We start from the raw sequence: 24864 nt of genomic DNA on the forward strand, positions 1-24864 counted from the left end.
AGCATCCCTATTAATTACCCAGGTTACTAAAAGGAATTGAAAGCTAGACTAGAACAGGGAAGAAGAAATTGGGAATATATCATATCCTGAGCTCTGTCTACCATCAGAGAGAACAGTGTCCCAGCTCTCCTGCTGCCCTAAGGGACAGGAATTGCATTCATATACAAATGAAGGTGAGAAGATGGAATTGCCTGTAATGCCTCCGACAGAGGGGAGGAAGATAGATGATTAATGTTTTCCTAACCAAGGTCCTTACAATATGAGGGAGAGATGAAAGGTCACACTATGGTGAAAACGAAGAAAAGGAGAGGCTGGAATAGTTTCTCACGTGGGTCGGGGAGCATCTGCTGCAAAGACGCTGCCAGTGAGATAATGGCTCTGATGGAAATCAGGTTGACAATCAGTAATTGCCATTCAGGGAGCTCATGAATAACGGTATGTGCCTTACCTACTAATAAGGATCATCCTGTTTTCTGCTCTGTTTGAACTAGTGTTATATAAAAGGAAATAGGCAACTGAGTCTGGACAGCATCATATCTGCTTGGCCTCCTTCCTGCACAGACCTAGCTTGGAGGCAGTGGACAGGGGAAGAAACACGCTGCCCATTTCATAGGGGGAGCCAGGTGGCACAGTGGATAAAGCACCGGCCCTGGAGTCAGGAGGACCTGAGTTCAAATGTGGCCTCAGACACTTGACACTTACTAGCTGTGTGACCCTGGGCAAGTCACTTAACCCCAATTGCCTCACCAAAAAATATAAATAAATCAATAAAATAATTTCCTTCTCCAAAGAACCCTTTTGGGAAGACAGTTGATATCTTATGATTTGTTGCTATTAAAATATTAGTGGCACTTCCTTCTTTTATTAATAATAATAGATAACAATATAACACTTTGAGGTTTGCAAAGCTGAGATTAATGTAATCTCACTTGGCCCACATTTTAATGTTCCAGGTAGTTCATCCTTTTTAACAGGCTCTCTAAGTAGTATGGATAACTAACATCCCACACTGTTCCTTCTTGGTGCATTTTCCATGGATTCACTTCATTTCAGTCTGCTGCTAATGGTTTAGTCTTGCATATTGCACAGGATTTATCCCCAGGAATATAAAAATGAAAAGTGACAAAAAGTCTTTAAGGAGCTTAAGAAATCTAATAGGAGTGGGAGGAATATGGGTTATACTACAAATATGCATCATACAAGGTCAAGTATCATAAGAGCAAAGGAAAGATCTAGACAAAACTCTCAGAATATTTGAGGAGAGTAGCGATCTCTTTCTGCTGAAGGAATGAGGGGAGGTGTCATGGAGGAAGTGGTCCTTGAGCTCAGCCTTGAAGGAACAGAAAAATGTGAACATGCAGAGAGTGTGGAGACAGGATAATGCAGAAAAAGGTAGGGTAGCTGCTGGTAATCTAGTCTGGCTAGAACATTAACTGCATGAAGGAGCATTGCATGAAAGAAGATTGAAAAGATGGGTTGGATCCAGGTTGTCTGGAGCTTTAAGTAACAGCCTACAGTTTTTGTACTTGCATTTGCATATCCCACAGGTTATACAAATAGCTGGCATTTATATAATACTTTAAGGTTTACAAAGCACTTGACATACATTGTCTCATTTGATCCTCACAACAACTCTGTGAATTGGGAGCTGTTATTATTTCCATTCTATAGATAAGGTTACTGAGACTGAGAGAATTTAAGTGACTTGCCCAAGATCCCATACCTAGTTAAATGTCTGAGGCAGGATTAGAACCCAGGTCTTTCTGACTTCAAGTCCAGCACTCTATCCACTAAAGGTTTTTGAGCAATTTGTGGGATAGACCTATGGACTGGGAAGATTATTTTGATAGTTCTATGAAAGGTAGGGTGGGGTGTTTGAACTGGAGAGACTTGAGAAGAGGCCTGAAACAGCTACTGGGCATAATATAGTAGGGAATTAATCAAAAAGATCCCTGTATATATAGTGGGTAGGGGGCCAGGTAAGGTTGATCAAAGGACTTTGTGGTGACCCTAGTCAACATGGTTATGTAACTTTCTTTAGCAGTGCTCAGGACTAAGAGCAGATGAGGCGGATAGTAGGGGTAACCCAGAATTGGAGATTTCAGGACAGGGGCAGCAAAAGGATCACAAACAAGGTATTCAAAGGTAGAGGACGGTGTGTTATTAAAATGTCCAACCATATGGTCAAGACTATAATGGGAGGAGAGTGAAGCTAGATTAGTGATGTGAACTGAGAGAACAGGGAGTGATTAAGCAACTGGAGATCACGATTCGGGCTAAGAAGGAATTCTGGAGGAGTGAGAGAGTGGGAAGGAGTAGGAGGATAAGAGATGGTCTTCAGAGACGAGAATCTCAAGTTCAGAAGCCACTAGGCTACAGAACAATCACCCCATCCCACCTCTTTAATTTACAGATCAAACAAATCAAGAGGTAACTTGATTGAGGTGACGTTGTATTTAGTGGCAGGGCCAAACACTAGCAATAGTCTCCTGATTCCTAGTCAAGTGTTCTGACTATTACAACATGTTGCCTTCTTTCTTTTTTTGTCTCATTTTCCCTTAGTCCACTCTCCTCGTGCTCCCAAGTGAACCCCTAATTAATTCCCTTTCCTGAAGGAGGGAGAAACTGGTAAGGGAGAGGTCTTGTCAGATTAGGCAATCCTTTGGGGATGCTTTATACAGTGCCTGGTCCTAGTAGGGACTTAACAAATGTCTATCGATTGATTGGGATATAGAGCCAAGCACCTTCAGAGGAACCTCAGAGCAGCTTCTTCTCTCCGTCTTTCCCCTAGCTGACAGCAGACATGCTTAGTTGTAATACAAGTTAAATTTATTTATATTCACATCCAGTCCATAATACAATGAAGCAACGATCATGCACATAATTAAATGTGTCAGATTTACTTTGTATAAATCTCATTTGATTACAACACCAAATCATGCCCACTCAAACTTTCTACTACATTACTCATGCAACATGGTTGTCCACTAACTACTTTTAGAAGTTTAGAGAACATAGCTAGTAAGCACAAGTACTTTCCACTAGGCCATTCTGTTCCTGGCTTGCCGTTCTAGTTTTGCCTGTTTATTTTTTGAGGAGCATTTAGTATAACAGAAGGAAAGGTAACTTCCCCTTCAGGAGACTGGCAGAGATCACATAAGTCTGAGAAAAATGAATCCCGCATCAAATCAGTTGGGTAATAATAATAATAACAGCCAACATCTATGTAGTGCCTATCATGTGCCAGGCACAGTGATAAATGCTTTAAAGATATTATCATTTAATCCTCACAACAAATCTGGGACACAGTTGCTATTATTATCCCCAATTTAAGGTAAGGCAATGGAGGCAAACAGAGGTTCAGTGATTTGTCCAGGGTCACACAGCTAATAAGCAGATGAGGCCAAATATGAACTCAGTCTGACTCCAGGCCCATTGCTCTAACCACTGCACCACCTAGCTGCCCCATCACCAGTACTGAAAGAAGTCTGGATGGGATTGTGTTAGGAAATGGAGGAAAATAGAGGTTGAGTGATTTGTCCAGGATCACACAGCTAGTAAGTATATGAGGCCAAATAGGAACTCAGGCTGACTCCAGGCCCATTGCTCTAGCCACTATACCACCAAGCTACCCCAATATCAGTATTGAAAGAAGTCTGGGTGGGATTGTCATCAAGTAAGCATGGAAGTAGTCTCTATCACTCAGTCCTAATTTGCATTGCATTTCAGCATGTACCCAAGCCTGGACACAGAAGAACTGACTCTACTCACAGCAGCAATGAGTCTGAATATACATTTAGCTCTGAAATTACAGAGACTGAAGACATTCCATTGAGGATGGAGGTGAGTTTTATAGCATTGCTCCTACTTTTTAAATAAAGAGTAGCATATGACTACTCTTGTTGTTCACATAACAGTTATTATTGCTTGGCTTTTTTTGTGTGTGGGGGGGGTTATGGGGGTGACTTGTGACTTGCCCAGGGTCACACAGCCAGTAAGTGTGAAATGTCTGAGGCCGGATTCGAACTTAGGTACTCCTGAGCGCTTTATCCACTGCAACACCTAGCTGCCCCCAATTGTTATTGCTAAACTAAGATTTCTAGTAGATACATGAACCCATTACTGTATCACTTAATAATGAGTTGGTGTATCGATACTTCAGTAATACTAGTGCACACTGATGTAAATAGTACCTCAAGGTTTACAAATTACTTTCCTTAGAATAACCTTGTGAGGTAGGTAATACAAGTTTTATTCTCCTCATTTTGCAAAAGATGAAACTTAGACCCAGAAAGCTAAAGGATTTCACAGATAATAAATATCAGTTAGGCTTGAACTTGGGTCTTCTGATCACAAGTTCAATACTCTTTCCACTATACCAAAAGTAACATATACTTTTAATTCTGGTTTGTACTTAATTGAAAGAAAAACTCTTTCTTTTTTATTAGACAATGAACTCTTAGAGAGCAGAACTATCTTTTACCTCTTTTTGTATCCTCTGCACTTACCACAGCCTGGCACATGCTTGTTTATTAAGTCTATTGGTACTTAACTGATTCATTTACAGCTCCCCACTCATGTTCAAATTTTGCATTTGAAAAAAGCCTATCAGGGGTGTGTACCAAGCATAGATAAATTGTATATCATTCATATATGGAAACTTACTGCCTGAAATCACATCCTGAATATATAGTGTGTTGTACTGCCCTAGTTATTTGGCTAATGAACAAACAATTAGGCTAATAAAACCAGTGAGACTGATTGATACCACTTATTACAAATATAATTTTGTTCCATAGCAATGCTTAGAAAAGGATTTAGAAATTTTTGCTTTTAATTATTGTGTTTTTCATCATGAGCAATGAAACCAAGAGAACCTTTTGCAGTAACCGCAGAACTTCATTAAGTTCTCTACGGGGTTGTTCCAGTCATTCATCAGCCCTCCTTCTTTTCACATAAGCTATTAGAAAGATAATTTCAGTTCAGCTCTTCTATTTTTATATTTGATTCTGAGAAACTTCAGAATCAGGAGTAGTTCAAGAGATACTTTCAAAAAGAGCTGAACAGCTTTTTCCTTTCTTCTGTTAGTTTTACCTAGAAGTAAAATGTCCCTGTTCCATCATTTTGTTCAAAGTAGAGAAAAAAGTCTCTTTAAAACAACTAATGTTTCTGCAAAATAGGCCTTCAAAAGTGGTTAATTCCTTATTCTGGAATAGATAATGGAAGTCCTTGTAAACAAGCATAATGCTAAGCTTGTATCATGTCCATGAAGTTGTGTTGGTCCCTGTAAAGACTGTAAAGAGTAAATGATGTTCCAAGGCCTCAAGGAGGGAAATATGAAGGGCTATCTGGAGTTTATAGTTGAACAGACTCATTAATGTGGATGCATAGAAAGAAGAACCTAGGATGGTAAGTGATGACCAAACTCATGAAACAGATGAATCGGGATTAATTCTTTTCATTCCAAAACAAATTGTATTATAAAAAGGCTTTTTAAGGTTAACTAGGATTTTTTAAGATTAACAGGGATTTGTTTATAATTTGTGTACAATTCTACCTTCCATGACCCCAAACCCTGCCTCTCTTACTCTCAGTTTGGACCGAGTAAGAAGGACTGAGGAAAAGCTAGAGGAATGGTTGTTTGTGAGCAAATGGTGCCATGTCCTGAAAATGTCTCATGCTTGACTCAAGACTTTCCTCTCCAGATCTCTTTATGTGGATTTCATTGGAGCCCATGGGCTCTTTTTTTTTTTTTTTGAGGCAATTGGGGTTAAGTGACTTGACTTGTCCAGAGTCACACAGCTAGTAAGTGTCAAGTGTCTGAGGCCCGGATCTGAACTCAGGTACTCCTGACTCCAGGGCCGGTGCTCCATCCACTGCGCCACCTAGCTGCCCCCAAGCCCGTGGGCTCTTAACTGGGTCTTCCTTGCTCTTGCCACAAAGCTGGTTCACTTTCTTTTCTGGTCCTACATTTCTTTGATGGTATCCCCCTTCCCCTCTTCTCCCCTCTGCCCCCCCCCTCCATTGCAAAGGCAGCTTGGAGCAGTAGATAGATTTCTGGAAGAAAGACCCAAGTTCATATCCTTTCTTGGACAGTTACTAGCTATGGGAGCCTGGGCAAGTCTCCTAATCTTTGTCTGTCTCATTTTCCTCATCTGTGAAATGGGGATAATAATAGCACCTATCTTCCAGGATTGTTGTAAGGATAAAATGTGATAATATTTGCAAAATGCATTGTAAATCTTGAAATTTTATATAAATTCTAGCTAAGAATAATAATTCATAATTATATTGCAGCATACTCACATCCACTCCATATCTCTCCATTGCTCTATGGGTGACCCTCAACTTGAATTCTTCAGAGATTGTGGCATTCCATGACTTATACCTAGACACCTGGAGAATAGAGTTGTTAAAAAGCTGGGGTTTGCTGGATTGCGTTGGCCATTTTATTTAAATAGTTAACTATAGGTGTTTCTAGTTTTCTTTTTAATAGGAAAGGAAATTTTCATAAAATTTTAAAATAAAAGTTTACTTTTATATATATCTCCCCTCCTCACCCCCATTAACTCCTTTCCCCTCTACATTATAGGAAAAAAATCTTTAAAAACAAAAGCAAAAAAAGGAAAGAAAATATGATCGCCCCAAATACAGTCTTTCTTGTTAGTTTTTATTTTCTCTTGTCTTAGTTGTACTCATACTTTAAAGCTCACCTTGAAAGCTACTCCCCCAAGGAAGTCTTCCTTGACTTTTATTGGTCTTTTGTTTCTCCAGTAGACTATAAACTCCTAGAGGGGCAGAAACTCTCTTATCCAAACTAGTCCAGTGTTTTGTATATAGTAAGCACTTAAGAAATGCTGCTGAATTATACACCTTTATCACCCCCTTGATTTCTGTCATGTATGCTGGGTTTAGGAAGCAGTTTCTCTTGGGTATAGGTGAAGAATATGCTTTGGCCAATACAGTTTCTATTTTCCTTTCAACAACCTTTCTCTTGATCCTCACTAATGATGACATGTTTTGTGGGACAGGAGCCAAGTGAGAAGAAGGCACTTCTGGATATGTCCTTGTTCCTCAAGCTCCAGAAACGGGTAACTGAATTGGAGCTGGAAAAGCAAGCCATGCAGGATGAACTAGACCGAAAGGAGGAGCAGATTCTCCGAAGCAAGGCCAAGGTACCCACCTTCAGTTGACCAATGTCAACATAGCCTGTCCAAACAAGCAGAACTAACTCAATACCTTTGGATTCTTACCTGAATATTTGTCTTCTCCCTCTAGAGAAAGGTTTCAAAGGAATATAGATCTCTTCAAAAAAATTAGTCACCAAACACTAGTCATAGATATTGGTGTAGAATTCTTGTTAAATGTCAATCTATGTCCTTCAGGACAAGTAAACATACCAAGAATTATGATTAAAGATAAAAGGAAACACTGTTTTATTTCATTTTCTCCTAGGAAGAAGAAAGACCTCAGATTAGAGGTGCCGAACTGGAATATGAATCACTCAAGGTAATTTTGACAGCTTTGAAAGCAAGAAGGAACTATTGATAGAGGAATAACAAAACTTTCTAGTTAAGAATTAAGTGACTTCTAGGAAATAGGGGTTGTGCTAAGTGCTAGAAGTACAAAGAAAGGGGAAAACATTCAATGGATGTAAAGGAGCTTACATTCTAATGAATAAATAGGTATATACAAGATACATGCAGAGAAAAAGAAAAGTAACCTTAGAGGGGTGGGAAAGAACACCTATAGAAGATGGCATCTGAAAGGATGTTATACTTGGAAAATCCGATAGCATTAACTAAAAAACTGCTTGAAATTATTAACAACTTTAGCAAAGTTGTAGGATAAAAAATAAACCCACGTAAAAAATCAGCATTTCTATATATTACCAACAAAGTCTAGCAACAACAGTTAGAAAGAGAAATTCCATTTAAAATAACTGGACAACACCTAGTGTACTTCTACACCCTGCAACCACAGCTAGTGGGGTCTTTCCAGACACCACCACCATCACTTGGTTATTCCTAGAAAATACTCATCCCCTCTGGTTCCAGTCACATGGACAAAACCCCTAGGGAACCATACAACAGGTCAATAAGAAAAGGGAACCTGACACCTCAATGGACTTTGATTTAAGATATGGATCCTAGAAACTGCAGCTTCAAATCCAAATCATTCTTCATAAGTAGCCCATGGTGCTTCTACATGTTGCTTTCAGACCCACTTCTTGAGATCTCACACCTACAAAGCTAGTGGATTGTTGGCACTACCCTTCATGTTGTACCTCCCCCACACCCAAGGGTTATAATTATTAACAGCTGGCCCCAGAGTAGTGATAAGCATTTCCCAGGACCTTCATCTAATAGTAACAGCTCCTATGGTGGGAGGTAGGGGTTGACAACCCTGATTCTATATAATGCTGTTTACTAAAAGACATCAATGTACTTTTTTTTTGCATTTTGGTCTAATTAAACTTTTTTTCTCTAATTAAACTTTTATGAATTAAATGCTTAAACGAACAAACAAAAAAAGATGTCATCTGAGCCGAGTATTGAAGTTAGCTGGTGATTTTTTAAGAGGTGGGGGGAAGGAGGCAGAGTATTTTAGGTATGGAGAGTGTTCAGTGTGAAGGCCCTGTGACCAGAAATGGGATTATTTGTGTTAGGATCAGTAAGAAGACCAGTGTAGTTGGATCACACAAAGTGTGTGGAGAGGAGTAAAACATAACAAGATGGGAAAGGTAGAAAGGAAATAGGTTAGGAAGAGCTTTTTTTAAAAAAATAAAAGTATTTTATTATTTTCCAGTTACATGTAGAAATAGTTTTCAAGATTTGTTTATATAAGATTTCCAATTTCAAATTTTTCTCCCTCTCTCCCCTCCCTCCCCCCTCCCCTAGACAGCAGGCAACCTGATATAGGTTATATATACATAATAACATTAAACATATTTCTGCATTAGTCATGTTATATGAGAAGGATCAGAGCACAAAGGAAAAACCTGAAATCAGAAAACCAATAGCATCATAAACAAAAGAAATAGTATGGTCCAATCAGCATCCATATTCCACAGTTCCTTTTTTCCCCCTGGATTTGGAGAGCCTTGTCCATCATGAGTCCTTTGGAACATTCTTGTTCCGTTGGATTGGTGAGAAGAATCTAATCTATCACAGTTGATCAACACATAATGCTGATGATCCTGTGTATAATGTTCTTCTGGTTCTGCTCATCTCACTCATCATCAGTTCATGCAAGTCTTTCCAGGTTTCTCTGAACTCCACCTGCTCATCCTTTCTTACAGCACAATAGAATTCCATTACATTCGTAAACCACAGCTTGTTCAGCCATTCCCCAATTGATGGACATCCCATCAATTTCCAATTCTTTGCCGGCACAAAAAGAGCAGCTATAAATATTTTTGTACATGTGGGTCCTTTCCCCTTTTCCATGATCTCTTTGGGGAAAAGACCCAAGAGTGGGATTGCTGGGTCAGGAAGAGCTTTAAAGTACTTTGTATTTGATGCTGGAGGCAATAGGGAGTCAGTGGAGGGTTTTTTTGAGGAGGGGAACAACATGGTCAGACTTACACTTTAGGAAAATCACTTGAGTAGCTAAGTGGAGGATGCATGAGAATGGGCAGAGATTTAAGTCATGGGAATCAATTAAAAATTATTGCAATAGTCTGTGTGAGAAGTGATAAGGGCCTGCATCAGCATAATGGCTGAGAAGGGGACCTATATGAAATATATTGTGGAGGCAGAAACAACAAAACTTAGCAGTGGATTAGATTTGTGAGGTAAGAGGGAGAACTTAAGGATAAAACCAAGGTTGTAAACCTAGGGATGCATTTACATAGAGATGATAACTAAACCTTATGGGAGTTGGAAAGATCACCAAACAAGATGATATAGAAGGAAAATAAGGCCTAGTACAGAGGTTTAGGGAGAATCCATGTTTAGTGGGCATACTCTGGATGAAGATCCAGCAAAAGAGACTGAGAAGGATTGGTTGGACAGTTAGGAGAAGCAAAACTAGAGTGGAGAACTTTTCCAGAAGCCAGTGTCAATCCACTGGTTCAGTGTCAGGTTCTGAAGGAAGGTCAAGAAGAGTGAAGATTGAGAAAAGGCCATTAAATTTGGCAATTAAGGGGCAACTAGGTAGCATAGTGGATAAAGCACCGGTCCTGGATTCAGGAGGACCTGAGTTCAAATCCAGCCTCAGACACTTGACACTAGCTGTGTGACCCTGGGCAAGTCACTTAACCCTCATGGCTCTGCAAAAAAAAGTAAAATTGGCAATTAAGAGATCATTGGTAACTTTGAAGAGAACAGCTTCAGTTGAATGATGAGATCAGAAGACAGAATGAAATGAGTTTAGAAGTGAGAGGGGAGGGGGCATCTAGGTGGTACAGTGGATAAAGCACTGGCCCTGGATTCAGGAGGACCTGAATTCAAATCTGACCTCAGACATTCGACACTTACTAGCTGTGTGACCATAGGCAAGTCACTTAATCTCCTCCCCCCCCCCCAAAAAAAAAAAAAGAAGAAGAAGTGAGAGGGGAGGAGTGGAAGCACTTAGCATAGACAGATTTGTCAACCAAGAAAGGGAGAAAAAACAGAATTAAAATAACAATGATTGGATGAAACAAGAGGGTTAAGTGAGGGTTAAGTGACTTGCCCAGGGTCACACAGCTAGTAAGTGTCAAGTGTCTGAAGCCTGATTTGAACTCAGGTCCTCCTGAATCCAGGGCTGGTGCTTTATCCACTGCACCACCTAGCTGCCCCAGGATTTCTTTTTAAAAAAAGAAAAATTAAGGAAGGAGTTATGGAAGAGGTTGTAGGCAGTAGAGAAGGAGAAATAGGGAGAGATTCACAATTATAGAGTGGAGATACTAATACAGGCAGTCTTAGAGAAGGCAAGAGGGACTGGAATCAAGATTGAATAGAATTCCTTTTGGCAAATAGCCTCTTCATTTGACTAAATTGAAGGAAGAGATAGTTGGAAAAGATATCTGAGTAATATGAGGTAAGGAAAAGAGAAGATGGAGCATTTAGGAAATAACTTCAAGGTTGTTGCGGGGGCGGAGGGGGTTGCTTGTTTTGTTTTTGGTTTTGCTTTTTTTGGTGAAATACAAGGTCACATCCTTAGCTGAAGGGAATGGAAAAGAGCTACTCCAATGCTTAAAGAGAAATGAATGTGTTTAGAAGAGATGCTTTGGAAAGTGGAATAGAATCAATTAAGGAGAAGCTCCAATTAAGGGTCTAGCTGAGATTGAATAACAAATCTATAGTGGACCCAATGAGTACAGTTTTATGACTTACTCCAAGTTTGTACATCAACATGTGAATAGGAACAAAGGAGATAGGTGGCTTAAGCAGGGATTGGGGCTTGTTGAGGTGTGATAAGCTATAGACAATGGGACAAGGGATTTGAGAGTGGAGGTTTATATAGAGTTGAATTGATCCACCAATGAGAAGCTGAGATGGGAAGGGAAGAGAGTGAAGCCAGTCATAGGGATGATTGCCTGAGAAGAAATGAGGTAAAGAGGGATTGGAAGTCATAGCAAGTATGAAAAATAGAAGATGGAATGATAAGATTTTGATCAAATAAAGGAATTTTGGAGTTTATGAATATGAAAGTAGAACATTTATGGATACTAGCAAGATCAAAAGTATTACTATCTCTTTGTTTAGTTGAAATGGAGTACAGAGATAGGTCATGGGACCATAGTAGACTGAGGAACTGGGAAGCTGGAATATTTATGGGAATATAATGGGTATGCTTAAAAATCTTCATTCTGCCAATTTTTGAGTAAGAAACTTATGGGAAGAGGAAGGATAGTAGTAACTATGCTGAAATGAGGATGGATATGTGTATGTTTAAAATTTAGTGAGGAGGGAGATGAGAGATGAGAACAAAGTTTAACCTATGGATGACTGATAAAACATTGACCTCTCTTCCCTCCCACCTCCCCAACTTGTCATGTTATGACCCAACAATTTCACAGATGTCCATGGGGGTATCTAACACCACAGACAAAAAAAGGTTTGAGGAAAAACTGGTCTGTTGTGAAGGGTTCATGTAAGTTTAAAGTTAAAGGGACCTTAGCAACCTCTAATCCAACCTGCACATAAAAGGAGTCCTTACTATATCTAACCAAGGGGTCATCAGCCTTTACTTGAAAACTTCCAGAGAGAAGGGACAAGGCAGTACATTTTAGTTTTGGAGAGTCCAAGATCTTAAGTTCTTCCAGACATTGAGCTTAAATGTACTTTTTTGCATCTTATCCTAATTTTTCTTGGGTTTGTCCTTTGAGGCCAAACAGAATGATTCTAAACTTCCATGTGACATTTTTGAATACTGCTGTCATGTCTCTTCTCTAGACTAAGCATGCACAGAGTCTTCACCATCCAGGGTACCCTTCTCTGACTGATCTCTATCTTATCAATGTCGTTCTTAAAGTATTATACCAGAAATGAATACAGTAGGTCAAGGTACAGTGCTAGTATCACCTTCTTCTCCTGAGGAGCTATCCCCTTGATCACATTAGCACTTTTGGCTCCCATGTTACATTGCTGACTCACACTGAGTTTGCAGTCCACTAAGACCCCCCAGATCATCTTGAGACAGACAGCTGCCTGTCTCCTTCACATTTTCTTTACAAAGATTTTAGCTCAAGTGTAAGATTATATTAGATCATATTAGATTAAGCCTTGCTCTTATCTATAGTAGTCTTTCTTAATCGTGATATCTAGTGTGTTAGTTAACTTTTCTGGCTTTGTATCCTCTGCACATTTGATGAGCATGCCGTCTTTGCTTTATTAGAGGCACTGGTAATAGTATTAAACAGCACCAAGCCACGCACAAATCCCAGTGGTGCTTCATTGGAGACCTTCTACCAAATTAACATTGAACCATTAATGATTACTCTTTGAGTCCAGTCATTCAACCAGTTCAGTGAGTTCAAAAATTTCTCCTCTCTAAAGCATCTTGTTAAAATTTCTACAGTCTTTTATCGTCTCTTAACAACCTGAGGGCTGGAACCAACTTCCTTTCCTTTCTGTCAATAAAAACTTGACTAGCCATACATTTTTTTTTCCTTCTCTAACTTCTTTTTGGACTCACTAGTTGTTTTATTTACCTTCCTTTACAATTACATTTTCCTTTTTCTTCTGCCCTCTTCAATCCTTTATTTCTTAAAGCTTTTTTTTTCTTTCAGATTTCGCCTGAGTGATTTCTCTCTTCTCCTTCGTTCGTTCGTTGCTTCCCAGTATATTATTAAACTATCCCAAATTCCTCCTACCCAAATTCAATTCTCTGACCTTCTGTACAAATGCAGATCCCTCAAAATGACTTTCACAATTTTTCCTCTTCATTTAGATGGAGTCCTTGTCTCTTCTGTAATCTTTCATAGAAGCCAGAAGTTTCTATCAGTTTCATTGAAAATACTTTTTACTAGACATTAAGTATAGGTAGAGCCTAAACTTTTAGTGTGTTGTTTTTTTACATCATTTTTTACCAAAGTCTGAAAGAGAACATTAGTAAATATTTCAAGGAGCTAACAATTCTGAACTTCTTAACTGGAAATAGCTTATTCATTCCATTTCTGGACTTTGGCTAGACCCAAAAAGCAGTCAGTCTCTCTAGGGTTCTTCAGAATGGGGATAACCCAGGGCCGGATTGAACACTCAAAGGTCACTAGAACAGAGCAGGCTTTTCAGGTCTGTGCTCCAACCACACCCTTGTGGCAGGCAGTCCTGGAACATAGTTTCCACTGGAATTTGGGTTATAGATTGTGAAGCAAACTACTGTTCACTTTGCTCAATTCTATTTAACGTACAACACCTTTAATTCCACGATATAGAGTTCTATATAGACTGGAGGGAGGCATTTCCTCTTTATCCATTTGAATATTGCCATGTTGCTCTTTCACAACATGATTCTAATGCACCAGCTTGAAAGCAGTATACAAACAACATGTGAATCTAAATGGTATAACTTTATTTTACGTAGCGCCAAGAACTGGAATCAGAAAATAAGAAACTAAAGAATGAGCTGAATGAGTTACGTAAAGCCCTTAGTGAGAAGGGTGCTCCAGAAGTGACTGCTCCAGGTGCTCCTGCCTACAGAGTCCTCATGGAGCAGCTGACTTCAGTCAGTGAAGAACTGGATGTTAGAAAAGAGGAAGTCCTCATCCTGAGGTCTCAGCTGGTGAGCCAGAAAGAGGCTATTCAACCTAAGGTAAGTGCTAGCAGAGAAATGAATTATCCCAAGTCACCTTGCCCACCAAATCACAAAGAAAGAGAAATTGTCATGCCAATTCCCCTACTTCCTATTCCCTTGGAAGATGAATCTTAATTATATCTTCTATAGTCAAAACAGAGCAGGTGAAAAAAAAGACAACATTTTTTTTTATCTTAAGCTGGTCAGGGGATATGTGAAATTCTAAATTCTATGGAAAGTTTCACAGAGAACACTTATAAGAAAAGTCCTTATAAAGTGAAGCCTTTTACTCGAAGCATTCTTTTACTTGAGGAAAGTTTCAAGTTAAAATGTTGACATCAGTAAAATGACTCATAACTTTCTGTGGGAGGTATTAAAAATGAATTTTAAAATCTGCCACTTGGATATGATAATGGAATTCTCCATGGGTCTTTTTATTGTTTTGCTTTTAAAGGTAATATATGAAAATGAATCAGTAGTGAAACAGAAGTCCAATTAGTACCATATTGCACATGTCCATGGGAGAAGTGATTTTTAGCTCCTTGAAGGCAAGAACTATGTCATCCATAGGAAGTGCTAGATAGATATGTGATGAAATGAAAAGAAAATGAATATATATATATATATGTATATATAAAATCTTTAAAAGTCTATTAACCAAGTACTGCTGACTAGAAACTATGGCAGAAGAATCATTATCCAAAGCATTTAAGAAGTCTTGCTGCCTCTTTTACTGAAAAATCGTATAAAGTAAAATAAGCATAGTTACTGACCCTAGATCTTACTTAAAATCTAAGATGACCTGTATGTTTAGTCATTATTGCTACAGATTTTGACAGAGATAATATTCTATAATGTGTTTGCGATACCTATAAGAATACATGATATCCTTTCTTATGAATGGTGGCTGGCACAATTCTGAAAAAAAAATTCCCAAAGATAAAGAGACCAAACTGAGGTTAAAAATACTTTTTTTCTCAGATTGCTAGGGTATAAAATAATCACATGTCTATCTGTGGGTTTTATTCTGTACAATTTCATTGGGTCCCTAGGAGAAATATGATCATGGTCATTTTGCTGTTACTTTTGTCTGGTCTAACTGAGAGTCATTGGTGGTGTTTATTTGTAGAAGTAAACATTTATTTTCTTCTTTTGTGCTTGCCATTTTGTGATTTCCAGGAGGATAAGGTAATCATAAAGGGTTTTTAAAAATATCTTTCTTTAATCCTCATTTCAGTTCACAACTACTTTTTATATGTGAAATAGATGTTTTCTGGTTAAATTGATCAAAAAAAATCTTCATAAAGAAGATCTTCATAAAAACATTTTTCTGGTCAACTCTCATTCCATAATAGGAGTTTATGGAGAACAATGGATAAAGGGGGAATCTAGTCCAGGGCATAGATTATTTCCTCTACCACAGCACCATGGACTTCTTTCTATCAAGTGTTAGTGCATGGTACATAGTAGTCAATAAATATTTCAGTAAATTGAATGCTAGTAGGGAACCCACAGGGCTGGGTATAGGTTCTTAATCTGAGGTATGCTCTATGACAAATGTATGCTCTTCTAACCTTTCATTTCCACCAACTCTTCATTGGTTAGAAACAGAGCCTGACCTGCCAGTCTTTCTCCATTATCGATATTGCCGTTCTCTTCAGCCTACTGGCTACCACTATAGAAGCTCTTCCTGATGGAGATTATACACTCATAGCTGTTCAGATGCTAATTGGGTTCTACTTAGTATAACTTCTGTTGTGTTCTGTTTTTAAAAGTCAAAAATGTAGGCCAACTTTGATATCACAGTCTACTAAGCAGGAGCTTCTAGAATGATATGAAATGGGTAACATGCTTTTGTTTAAGATTCAACCTTTCTGTAGGCTTTTAAAAATCTATTTCAAGTAAATGGAACACAATAGTAAGTAAAATAAACAATAACAGACCCTTTTATTTTGTAGATTCAGCTAAATTGTTAATTCCTGTTTGTGACAGATAACTTTTCAGAAGTACACTCTTGATTTAAAGTGCATGTTTATTCTGTAGAAGCAAGCCAATGATTCTCCATATAGGGGTAGTGACTGCTCTGATATGTTTTAATGGTTTGGGACTTCCATTTCACTATCATTATTGGGCTTGGAATATCAATGGTAGAGGCCAAACATGGGCAGATGATCCAATAAAGTGTTAGTCATGGATAATAGGATAAAGTCTAGACAGGTGGGTGTAATATCAAGGGAGTTTGCCACCAGGTAAGAGGCAAATATCGAGGCAGGCAGATTGGTGTTAGGGATGTCTTGAAGTAGACAGATAGTAACTGACTCTGCTGATAGGAAGGGAATGACAAAGACAGGATAGAAGAAGTCTGGTGGGAGACGAGCAACAAAGTTTGATATCAAAGGGGTTTGATAGTAGGTGGTGGAGTTCAGGAATAGATCTGAAGTTTTGCAGAAAATGATGAGAAGACAGGACTACAGCCCAAGAGGAACTGTGAGTCCAACCAGGGTGCCAAGGTAAGAATAAAGTAACTGAAATGGTGCATGAGAAGAGGCTTGATCACAGGAGCAACGCAAGAGTCTAGTTACTAGACTCAGGGTGCAACCAGAAGCAAGACTGATTTGTTTTTGAGCTATATGGTACATATAGATCCACAGATCTCAGTTGAGCCTATCTCTTGATACAGATATAGATATAGATTAGATATACAGATATTGTAAGGGGCCTAAAATTCTAGCTATGATGTCTAAAATCTAATGAGTGGTCACCCTAAATTAGAAGCTTTAACAAGAGTTTAGACTTTTAAGTATTTATTAAAGTACAGCAGAAGTTGGTGAGGAGAGAGAGGTAAAAGGCAAACTTCCTCTAACTATCTAATAGACCCCAGCATCCGACCCGCCAAGCCGAGGTCAGGAACCCAAAAGACCCCTCCTCAGGGGCTTCTCCCAGAATCCGCCTTGGGAAACTGGAAACATGGCCATCCACACACACACAGCTCCAAGCTAATTGGTTGGTAGTTCTGATTGACAGGTCCCACGGGTAGTTCTATAGATGTAACTTCCGAATGCCACGTAACTTCCAGATGCTAAAGTCACATGGTTTCCAAGTCACATGCTTTCTCCTCATGGCGGAGCTTCCCTGCAATATCTCTCCCAGCAGGAGGTGTCACTCCAATTCTCACAATATAGATACAAATAGGGGCAGCTAGGTGGCGCAGTGGATAGAGCACTGGCTCTGGATTCAGGAGTACCTGAGTTCAAATCCGACCTCAGATGCTTAACACTTACTAGCTGTATGACCCTGGGCAAGTCACTTAACCCCAATTGCCTCACTAAAAAAAAAATAGATAGATAGATAGATATAGATACAAATATGTTCCTTGTCTAGGTGTTGAATTGGTTCTGAAGAAAGGGCTCTTAGCCTGGGGTCCATAAGCTTGTTTAAAATTGTTTAAATAATTATTTTAATATAATTTATTTCCTCTGTAATCCTATGCATTTTAACTGTATATATCTATAAAGGTTATTCTGAGAAAGAGTCCATAGGTTACAACAGACTGCCATAGGGGTCTATGACACACAAACTGTGAGAAACCCCTTACTTAGAGCCTAAAGCAGAGCACTAACATTGGAGAGATTGATAGCAGAGATTTTGGAGTTCCCAGATTAGGAGCCAGTCCCTCAGTGTAGTCCTCTATATAAAAATTCCCCTACATGAGAACCCCAAAGTATTTATTTCTTATTGTGGAAATATCTTTCTCTGCCTCAGAATACAATGACAGATTCCACAATCCTCTTAGAAGATGTACAGAAAATGAAAGACAAAGGAGAAATAGCACAAGCATACATTGGACTGAAGGAAACGAACAGGTTGGTTTGGTTCTTTTATTTCTTCTGGCTTCTTGAATCACTGTGTTTGGCATTTTTTATATGGCAAATACTTTTTTTTTTTGTATATTAGTGATCTATTTGTTTCAGACTAGACCCAACCTTTCTAAGTTATCCCCATTTAAAATGTCATCTAAATCATGTGGCAGCAGCAGCATCAACAAGTGTTTATTAAGCACATACTGTGTACTAGGGACTGTGCTAGGTGCTGAGGAAGCAAATTCAAATCATTACTAACAAGATCTCTTGGGAAAATCTTTGCCTGAAGGGAAGCATAGAGTCTTAAATAGTATTTGTATTTGAAATCACAGTGGCAGATTGTTAATTGTTAATGTTTCCATTGTTCAGTATTGGTTTTTTGGTTTGTTTTTAGTGAGGCAATTGGGGTTAAGTGACTTGCCCAGGGTCACACAGCTAGTAAGTGTTAAGTGTCTGAGGCCAGATTTGAACTCAGGGCCTCCCGACTCCAGGGCTGGTGCTCTATCCACTGTACCACCTAGCTGCCCCCAGTATTGTTATTTTTAAAGATTCTGAGGAATAGCTAAAGGTATAAGTAGCTTCAAGTAATACCAAAATTTAGAACATGTTGAATGAAAGGTCTAAAGGCCTTGTTCTGCATCTTTTCTTGACCCATATTTCACTAGTGGCCTTACCTGGCTGTAAGTCAGTCTTGACCAAGATCAAGGCCTTTTTTTCCTCTACTGGTCTAAGGAAGGCTGAGAAAGTTCTGATTCCAGTTTTATATCAGCCCCTGAACTCTGGTAAGGATACAGAGGAGATCTCACTCCCATTTCCAGCCTTTGGAAGCTTACATAGAGGTGTGTGTGTGTGTGTGTGTGTGTGTGCGCGCGCGCGCGTGTGTGTGTGTGTTGACAGTGATGGAAGAAATTCTCTGCCACCAAGAAGTTAGTAATACCTTGCTTACTTTCATCAGTATCTGTATAACTCATAAGATAATTTTTAAATTTTTTTTGGTTTTTGCTGGGCAATGGGGGTTAAGTAACTTGCCTAGGGTCACACAGCTAGTAAGTGTCAAGTGTCTGATGCCGGATTTGAACTCAGGTCCTCCTGAATCCAGTGCCAGTGCTTTATCCACTGCGCCACCTAGCTGCCCCTCATAAGATCATAAGAAGAGGTGCCAGTGCTAGGATTCCATTCCTTTGCAACCTCATAAAACTTGAAATAAAGGACCATGAACTTAACCATGTGCCCAACACTTTCCACGTACCATTAGAAAGAAGAGGAAGCACTATAAGGACAGAGACTATATTACAAATTTATGCTTTCAGAATGTTGTAACCTGGCACTTTTTGAGCTCCTAATAGGCTATATGGGATATCAGGAGATATATAGGTACACATTCCAAAGACCAGAAGAATGCTGCTATACATAAGCACTATTGTGCCATTACCCATTCTTTGAACCTCATAATTTGATTGTAGTGATTAAAATTTAAGATTAACTCATGTGTATGTTTGTATATACAAACCACATGCTTTCCCCATCCCATTCCTGCTCAAACTCTGTGACAATTCCTCATGATTACAGTTCCCATTGAAGAAATGCAGTTCACTCATCCCAGGAATTCATGCTACAGCCAGAGGCTACAACCCCTGCTAAAGTCCTTATTCTTTTGCAGCCAATCTCTCTAATATTTTGTGCTGCATGTAATTTCTCTTGTGTTCAAACACTCAAGAGTCTAAACCTTTTTCTTATATTCTCTTGTTTCTTATTCATATCATGATCATTCCATAAAGGAAAAAAGCATGTAATTTTACATAATTTTGTTATAATTTTCCCTATTTTGCATACGGTCTGTTTTCTTTTTAAAAACAGTTTAAATAACCAAGCTAATTTGTGTAGTAACTTTTTCATGTGTGATCAAGAAAATCTGTCAATCCCAATAATGAATGTTAAATAATATTTGTTATTCTTGTCCTTCACATGTCATCATTTCATTATCATCATGTATCCCTTTTGTGTTTTCCATTTTTCATTTGGTTTGGAAGACCATTCCCTATGGATTGCCATGAGCTGAATGAGGATGAAGAGCTGTGGCTGGTTTATGAAGGGTTAAAACAAGCCAACAGGTTATATGTGTTGTCTCACAATAGAATGTTCATCACTTCCTGTTTTCTTACTAACAAACACGGCCTCTTTTAACTGCTCTGGCTCTTTCATATACTAACTATGTTCATGGGCAAAGTATAATGAAGCTTTGTCATGTTGTGCCGTTAAAGAAAACAACGAGACACTTGTGAATATTGAAGTCATTTCCCTTCCCTGAGGATGAGACCACATTACCCCATTGTTGATTGAGTTTATCAAAAACCAAATAGCAAGGTGTTGACAAGATAGGTCTAAGTTACTGCACCTAAAGTATTTATTTTCTAGCTACCCGTAACATGGAAGCTATTTAGTTTTTGAAACTACAAATTATGAAATTATGAATTAGGAGTGTTTCCTTATGTTCATGAAATCTAAAATACCACATAGAATTAACCCGTCAAATATGACACACTGAGCCTATATAGATTTGAAGAGAAAACAATATTCAAAAAAGCAGCTTTTAAAAACAAATACAAATTTTATCTTGGTATTGATATTTGTTACAGAAAATTTGTAAAAATACTATGTGATTTATTAATGCTGCTGCTCAATGCATTATATTTTTTATTCTAATCATGAAAGTCAGTAACAAGAGAATGTGATGGTTTAAAATTCTCATTCAAATTTTGTAGTCTCCAAGAGTATCAAATATTTTAATAGGCTATTATTAATCAGACTATAATAACCTTAATAACTTACTGAGACTATGGGGGATGCTTTTGACCTAATATCTTTTCTTTGATTTTATTAATAAATTCCTAACCATAGCCTTGGTTTTTATGTTTGCAAAAATATAGAGATGTAATAATAGGGGATGGGGGAAATAATAAATGCAATGTACTATCCTTTGTTCTGTTTTAATGATCTAATTATAGGAGTTTTTAAACAAAGATGATAATTTGTTCAACTACACAACTGCCCATCTGTTTGCTCTATGAAGCATTAGCTTCTTTATTGTTATTTCTGATATTTGTATCCCCACACTGTTTTAAATTAGGGATAGGTAATGTGATTGACATGTGTGGCTCTGCATCTGATGAACAAATCTAAATCTAAAAATGAAAACATTTCAGAAGTACCTATCTTTATTTGTGTTTCTTGAAACTGAAGGGTCCCTGTTCCTAGCTTCATCATCCTTTGGAAATAAGAGATGATTTAAGTTGCAGAAAAATGATAAAGGAAACAAAAAAGTAAAATGGGACCTCAAACCCAAGCTTCATTTTGAATGATAACTTATTAAATACTTAATGCATATTTAATCATCCAAACCCCCTGCCAAGAAGTATTTGGGGGTTTGCAGCTGTTTTTTCTCTATTAAGGTAACATTGGGCTTTGAAAAAATTATTTTTCCCCTAAATCCTAATTTTGTTAATACAGATGCTAAGATTTATGCCCCATAAGCCAATTCATTTCATTGACTTTTTACAGTTCTTAGTCTTCTTCTAATATACTTACTAATGCCTTTGAAAATAACTAAAATGTGGGGCAGCTAGGTAGCATGGTTGATAAAGCACCAGCCCTGGATTCAGGAGGACCTGAGTTCAAATTTGGCCTCAGACACTTGCCACTTACTGGCTGTGTAACCCTGGGCAAGTCACTTAACCCTCATTGCCCTGGAAAAAAAAATAACTAAAATGTGTAAAATTTTAAGACTTTTCTACATGGTATTCACAGTATTGAAAACAATTGTTTGAGTTTGATAATATCGATCAAAGCATTAGTCTCCTTTCTGGACACCGTGTTAGATTTCTTGAGTTTGATCTAGTCAGAAGACATTTAGAGTATCTGCTCTCCCCTCCCCTCCCCTTTAACAAATGAACAGTTAAATACTATCCCAAGCATCAACTAAGCAACAGATGAATGAGAATAATAAGCTTCTTTTCCCATATTGACTGCATAGACTCTTGGAATCACAACTCCAGTCCCAGAAAAAGAGCCATGACAATGAAACAGAGGCATTGCGGGGTGAGATCCAGAGTCTAAAGGAGGAAAATAATCGCCAGCAGCAGCTCTTGGCTCAGAACCTGCAGTTACCGCCCGAGGCCCGCATTGAAGCCAGCCTGCAGCATGAGATTACCCGGCTGACCAATGAAAATTTGGTAAGGAACCGGTGGCAGTTCTGCTCACTCTGGTCTGTACCCTGTATTAATACTTCTGGGGCTACTTAAATTCTTTAGATTGTAGACAATGCCTCCCCTTGCTGTGAAGATCTTATGATTGCAAATGCTCCATAGAGTAGATATGATGGTAAAATATCACTAAATTGGAACATTAGGAATGAAAAGTACTTGTTTGGTGGTTGTGTGCAATTCAGGAATACTTGAACTGATCATGTATGGTGCTGAGAAGTTGGAAATTGGGCTTTGTTATATGCATTCAACTCACTTATTGATCATCCTATCAAAGGAGAATCTGAACCATGTTATATGACTGCTGTCACATGACAGAGATAGCACGACAGGCTTTTCATTCCTTTTGCCCCTGGAGTAGCCACCTGTCAACACCACTAGCAATAAGATGAAGTAAGAATTAAGATAAGAGCTGAATGAAGAAAGGGATTGATGATATCCAATTTTTATTCAGCTAAGGAGTAGAAATCTCCATTATGGTCCATGGTAAAAGCATGTAAGTCAGATGTTCTTAACATCTTGTTTCACAATAGGTAGCAGGGATCAGTAAATCTCCTGTCTTCCTTCTCCCAGCCACGACAGCAGCTGTGAATTTATTTTATTTAATATTTTGATAACTGTATTTCAAAAGAATTGGTTTCTTTGTAATCCCATGTATTTCATGCATTTAAAAGCTTTGTTCTGAGGAGTCCATAGGCTTCACCAGACTGTCAGAGGAATTTATAATGCACAAAAAGGTTAATTACAACTGAGTAAATCTCTTTAAGAAATATTAATAGCTATGAATTTCCCACATGTCTTGAGAAATGTTTTAAAGCAACATTTCAGTGAAGTGAATCCCCCTTGCCAGATTCTGAGTAGTAAAATGGAGCCTAAATTCTTGCCTAAAATAGTTATCCTCAATGTCATCATAATCTTTCTAAAATGTGTGTATTTGTAAAGTATATTGCCACAAAGTAATGAAGTGTGGCCTATGGAAACAATACATTATATTATAAGTATATTCTATTTATACATTCTATTATATATGGCACATATTATAATAGAAATATTCTTTGTTTATTCATTTGTAGTTTGAACATTTCTTTGATTAATAGCAAGCTACTTTTTCAGAGGGAAAAATTAGCTTACTTGCAGCTTAAATCACAGTCTAAATTATTAAGGCTTTACTTTTGACAGGAGTACTCAGTGTCTATGCCAACTGCATTCCTCTCTCTCTCTGCAACATATTAGATAAGATAGATCAGAATATAAACAAATTATCATGCTCAAAATTATTATTCTCTACAACAGAACAGTAATGAAACACTGGTGGTTCCTGATCCTTGTTTATGCCTCCCATGTACACTTGGGCCTTCTCTTCTTGCTTTAATCAGCACAGCTCTCAAATCACTCCCACATTACTTAACTCTTTCCTAGAAGATAACTGTGAGAGAGAACATCACCACTGCTCCTTACCATGTTTTTTAACCTGGTCCAGAAGAGGCATCATTACCGTTATCTTTCCTTCCCCAGTAGGTCTGCTGCTGTGGCTGGGAGAAGGAAGAAGGAGATTTTTGATCCCTGCTACCCATTGGAAAACATGATCCTGGCCTTAGTCTGTGTTTATCTGTATATGTCAATGTTTACCACCTCCTGCTCATTTATATGTGTGTACATACATGTGGGTATATATATATACATATATGTATGCATGTATGTGTCTGTATATATTTATATAAATATATACACATGTAAGTTAATGTGTTTAGTATCTTTGATGAATTTTACTATTGCTAATCAGAATAACTCTAGTTAAGAGGACCAGGAGCTTATGGTAAATAACAAACATTGTCTTTTGAGAATGTGAAGTTTCAATACTTTTATTTTTAAATCATTTCAAGTTGCTTTCGGTTACATATTAAAGTCCCACAAAGATAAAAGCAAACATAAATTGTGCCTATTTTTTCAGTATTTTGAGGAATTATATGCAGCTGACCCTAAGGACTATCAATCATATCGGATTTCACTTTACAAACGGATGATTGTATGTAAATCCCACAGATTGTGTTTTTCTGTTGTCTTGTTGCTACTTCTGGATTGCTAACCGAACAGCAGGCTTGCTGCCCACCCTTTCCAAGGAAATCCTCTTTCAGACAGTCTCAAACCTGTTTTCCCCCACAGCTTTCTCTTAGTGAGTGCCATCACTTCTATCACTGTTATATGTCATTTTTAGTGTTTGCTTTGTTATTAACACTAGTCTTTACAATGTGATGGAAACAAAGTTTGACTTGAGAGAAAATAAAATCCAAAATATATATATCCGAATTTCTTCAAATTTTAAAAAATGCTTATTTTGAGAAATGAATCTGATGTCTAAATTCACTTTTGGCCAACAGTTTAGTCTGTAGCTCTCATTATTTACTCATTCTGCAGCTTTCTTAATCACTCCATCCATTCTTGACATCATTTCTTTTGGATTTTTCCTAAAGGTCTTTCTTTTCATGTTCTTATTAACTGAATGAAAAAGAACATCTCTGTTG

General features: G+C 38.1%; 1 protein-coding gene across 1 annotated transcript in view; it reads left to right on the forward strand.

The window, feature by feature from the left end:
* MYO5A (myosin VA) overlaps positions 1-24864 on the forward strand; it is a 247290-nt gene that overhangs the window by 184775 nt on the left and 37651 nt on the right. The window contains exons 25-31 of the mRNA XM_043981532.1: positions 3730-3843; positions 7032-7175; positions 7456-7509; positions 14014-14241; positions 15403-15411; positions 17986-18086; positions 22114-22312. Coding sequence (XP_043837467.1) covers positions 3730-3843; positions 7032-7175; positions 7456-7509; positions 14014-14241; positions 15403-15411; positions 17986-18086; positions 22114-22312 — 849 coding nt within the window. The remainder of the gene's footprint in view (positions 1-3729; positions 3844-7031; positions 7176-7455; positions 7510-14013; positions 14242-15402; positions 15412-17985; positions 18087-22113; positions 22313-24864) is intronic.

The sequence above is a fragment of the Dromiciops gliroides genome, chromosome 2 (genome assembly GCF_019393635.1).
Source record: "Dromiciops gliroides isolate mDroGli1 chromosome 2, mDroGli1.pri, whole genome shotgun sequence".
Taxonomy (NCBI): domain Eukaryota; kingdom Metazoa; phylum Chordata; class Mammalia; order Microbiotheria; family Microbiotheriidae; genus Dromiciops; species Dromiciops gliroides.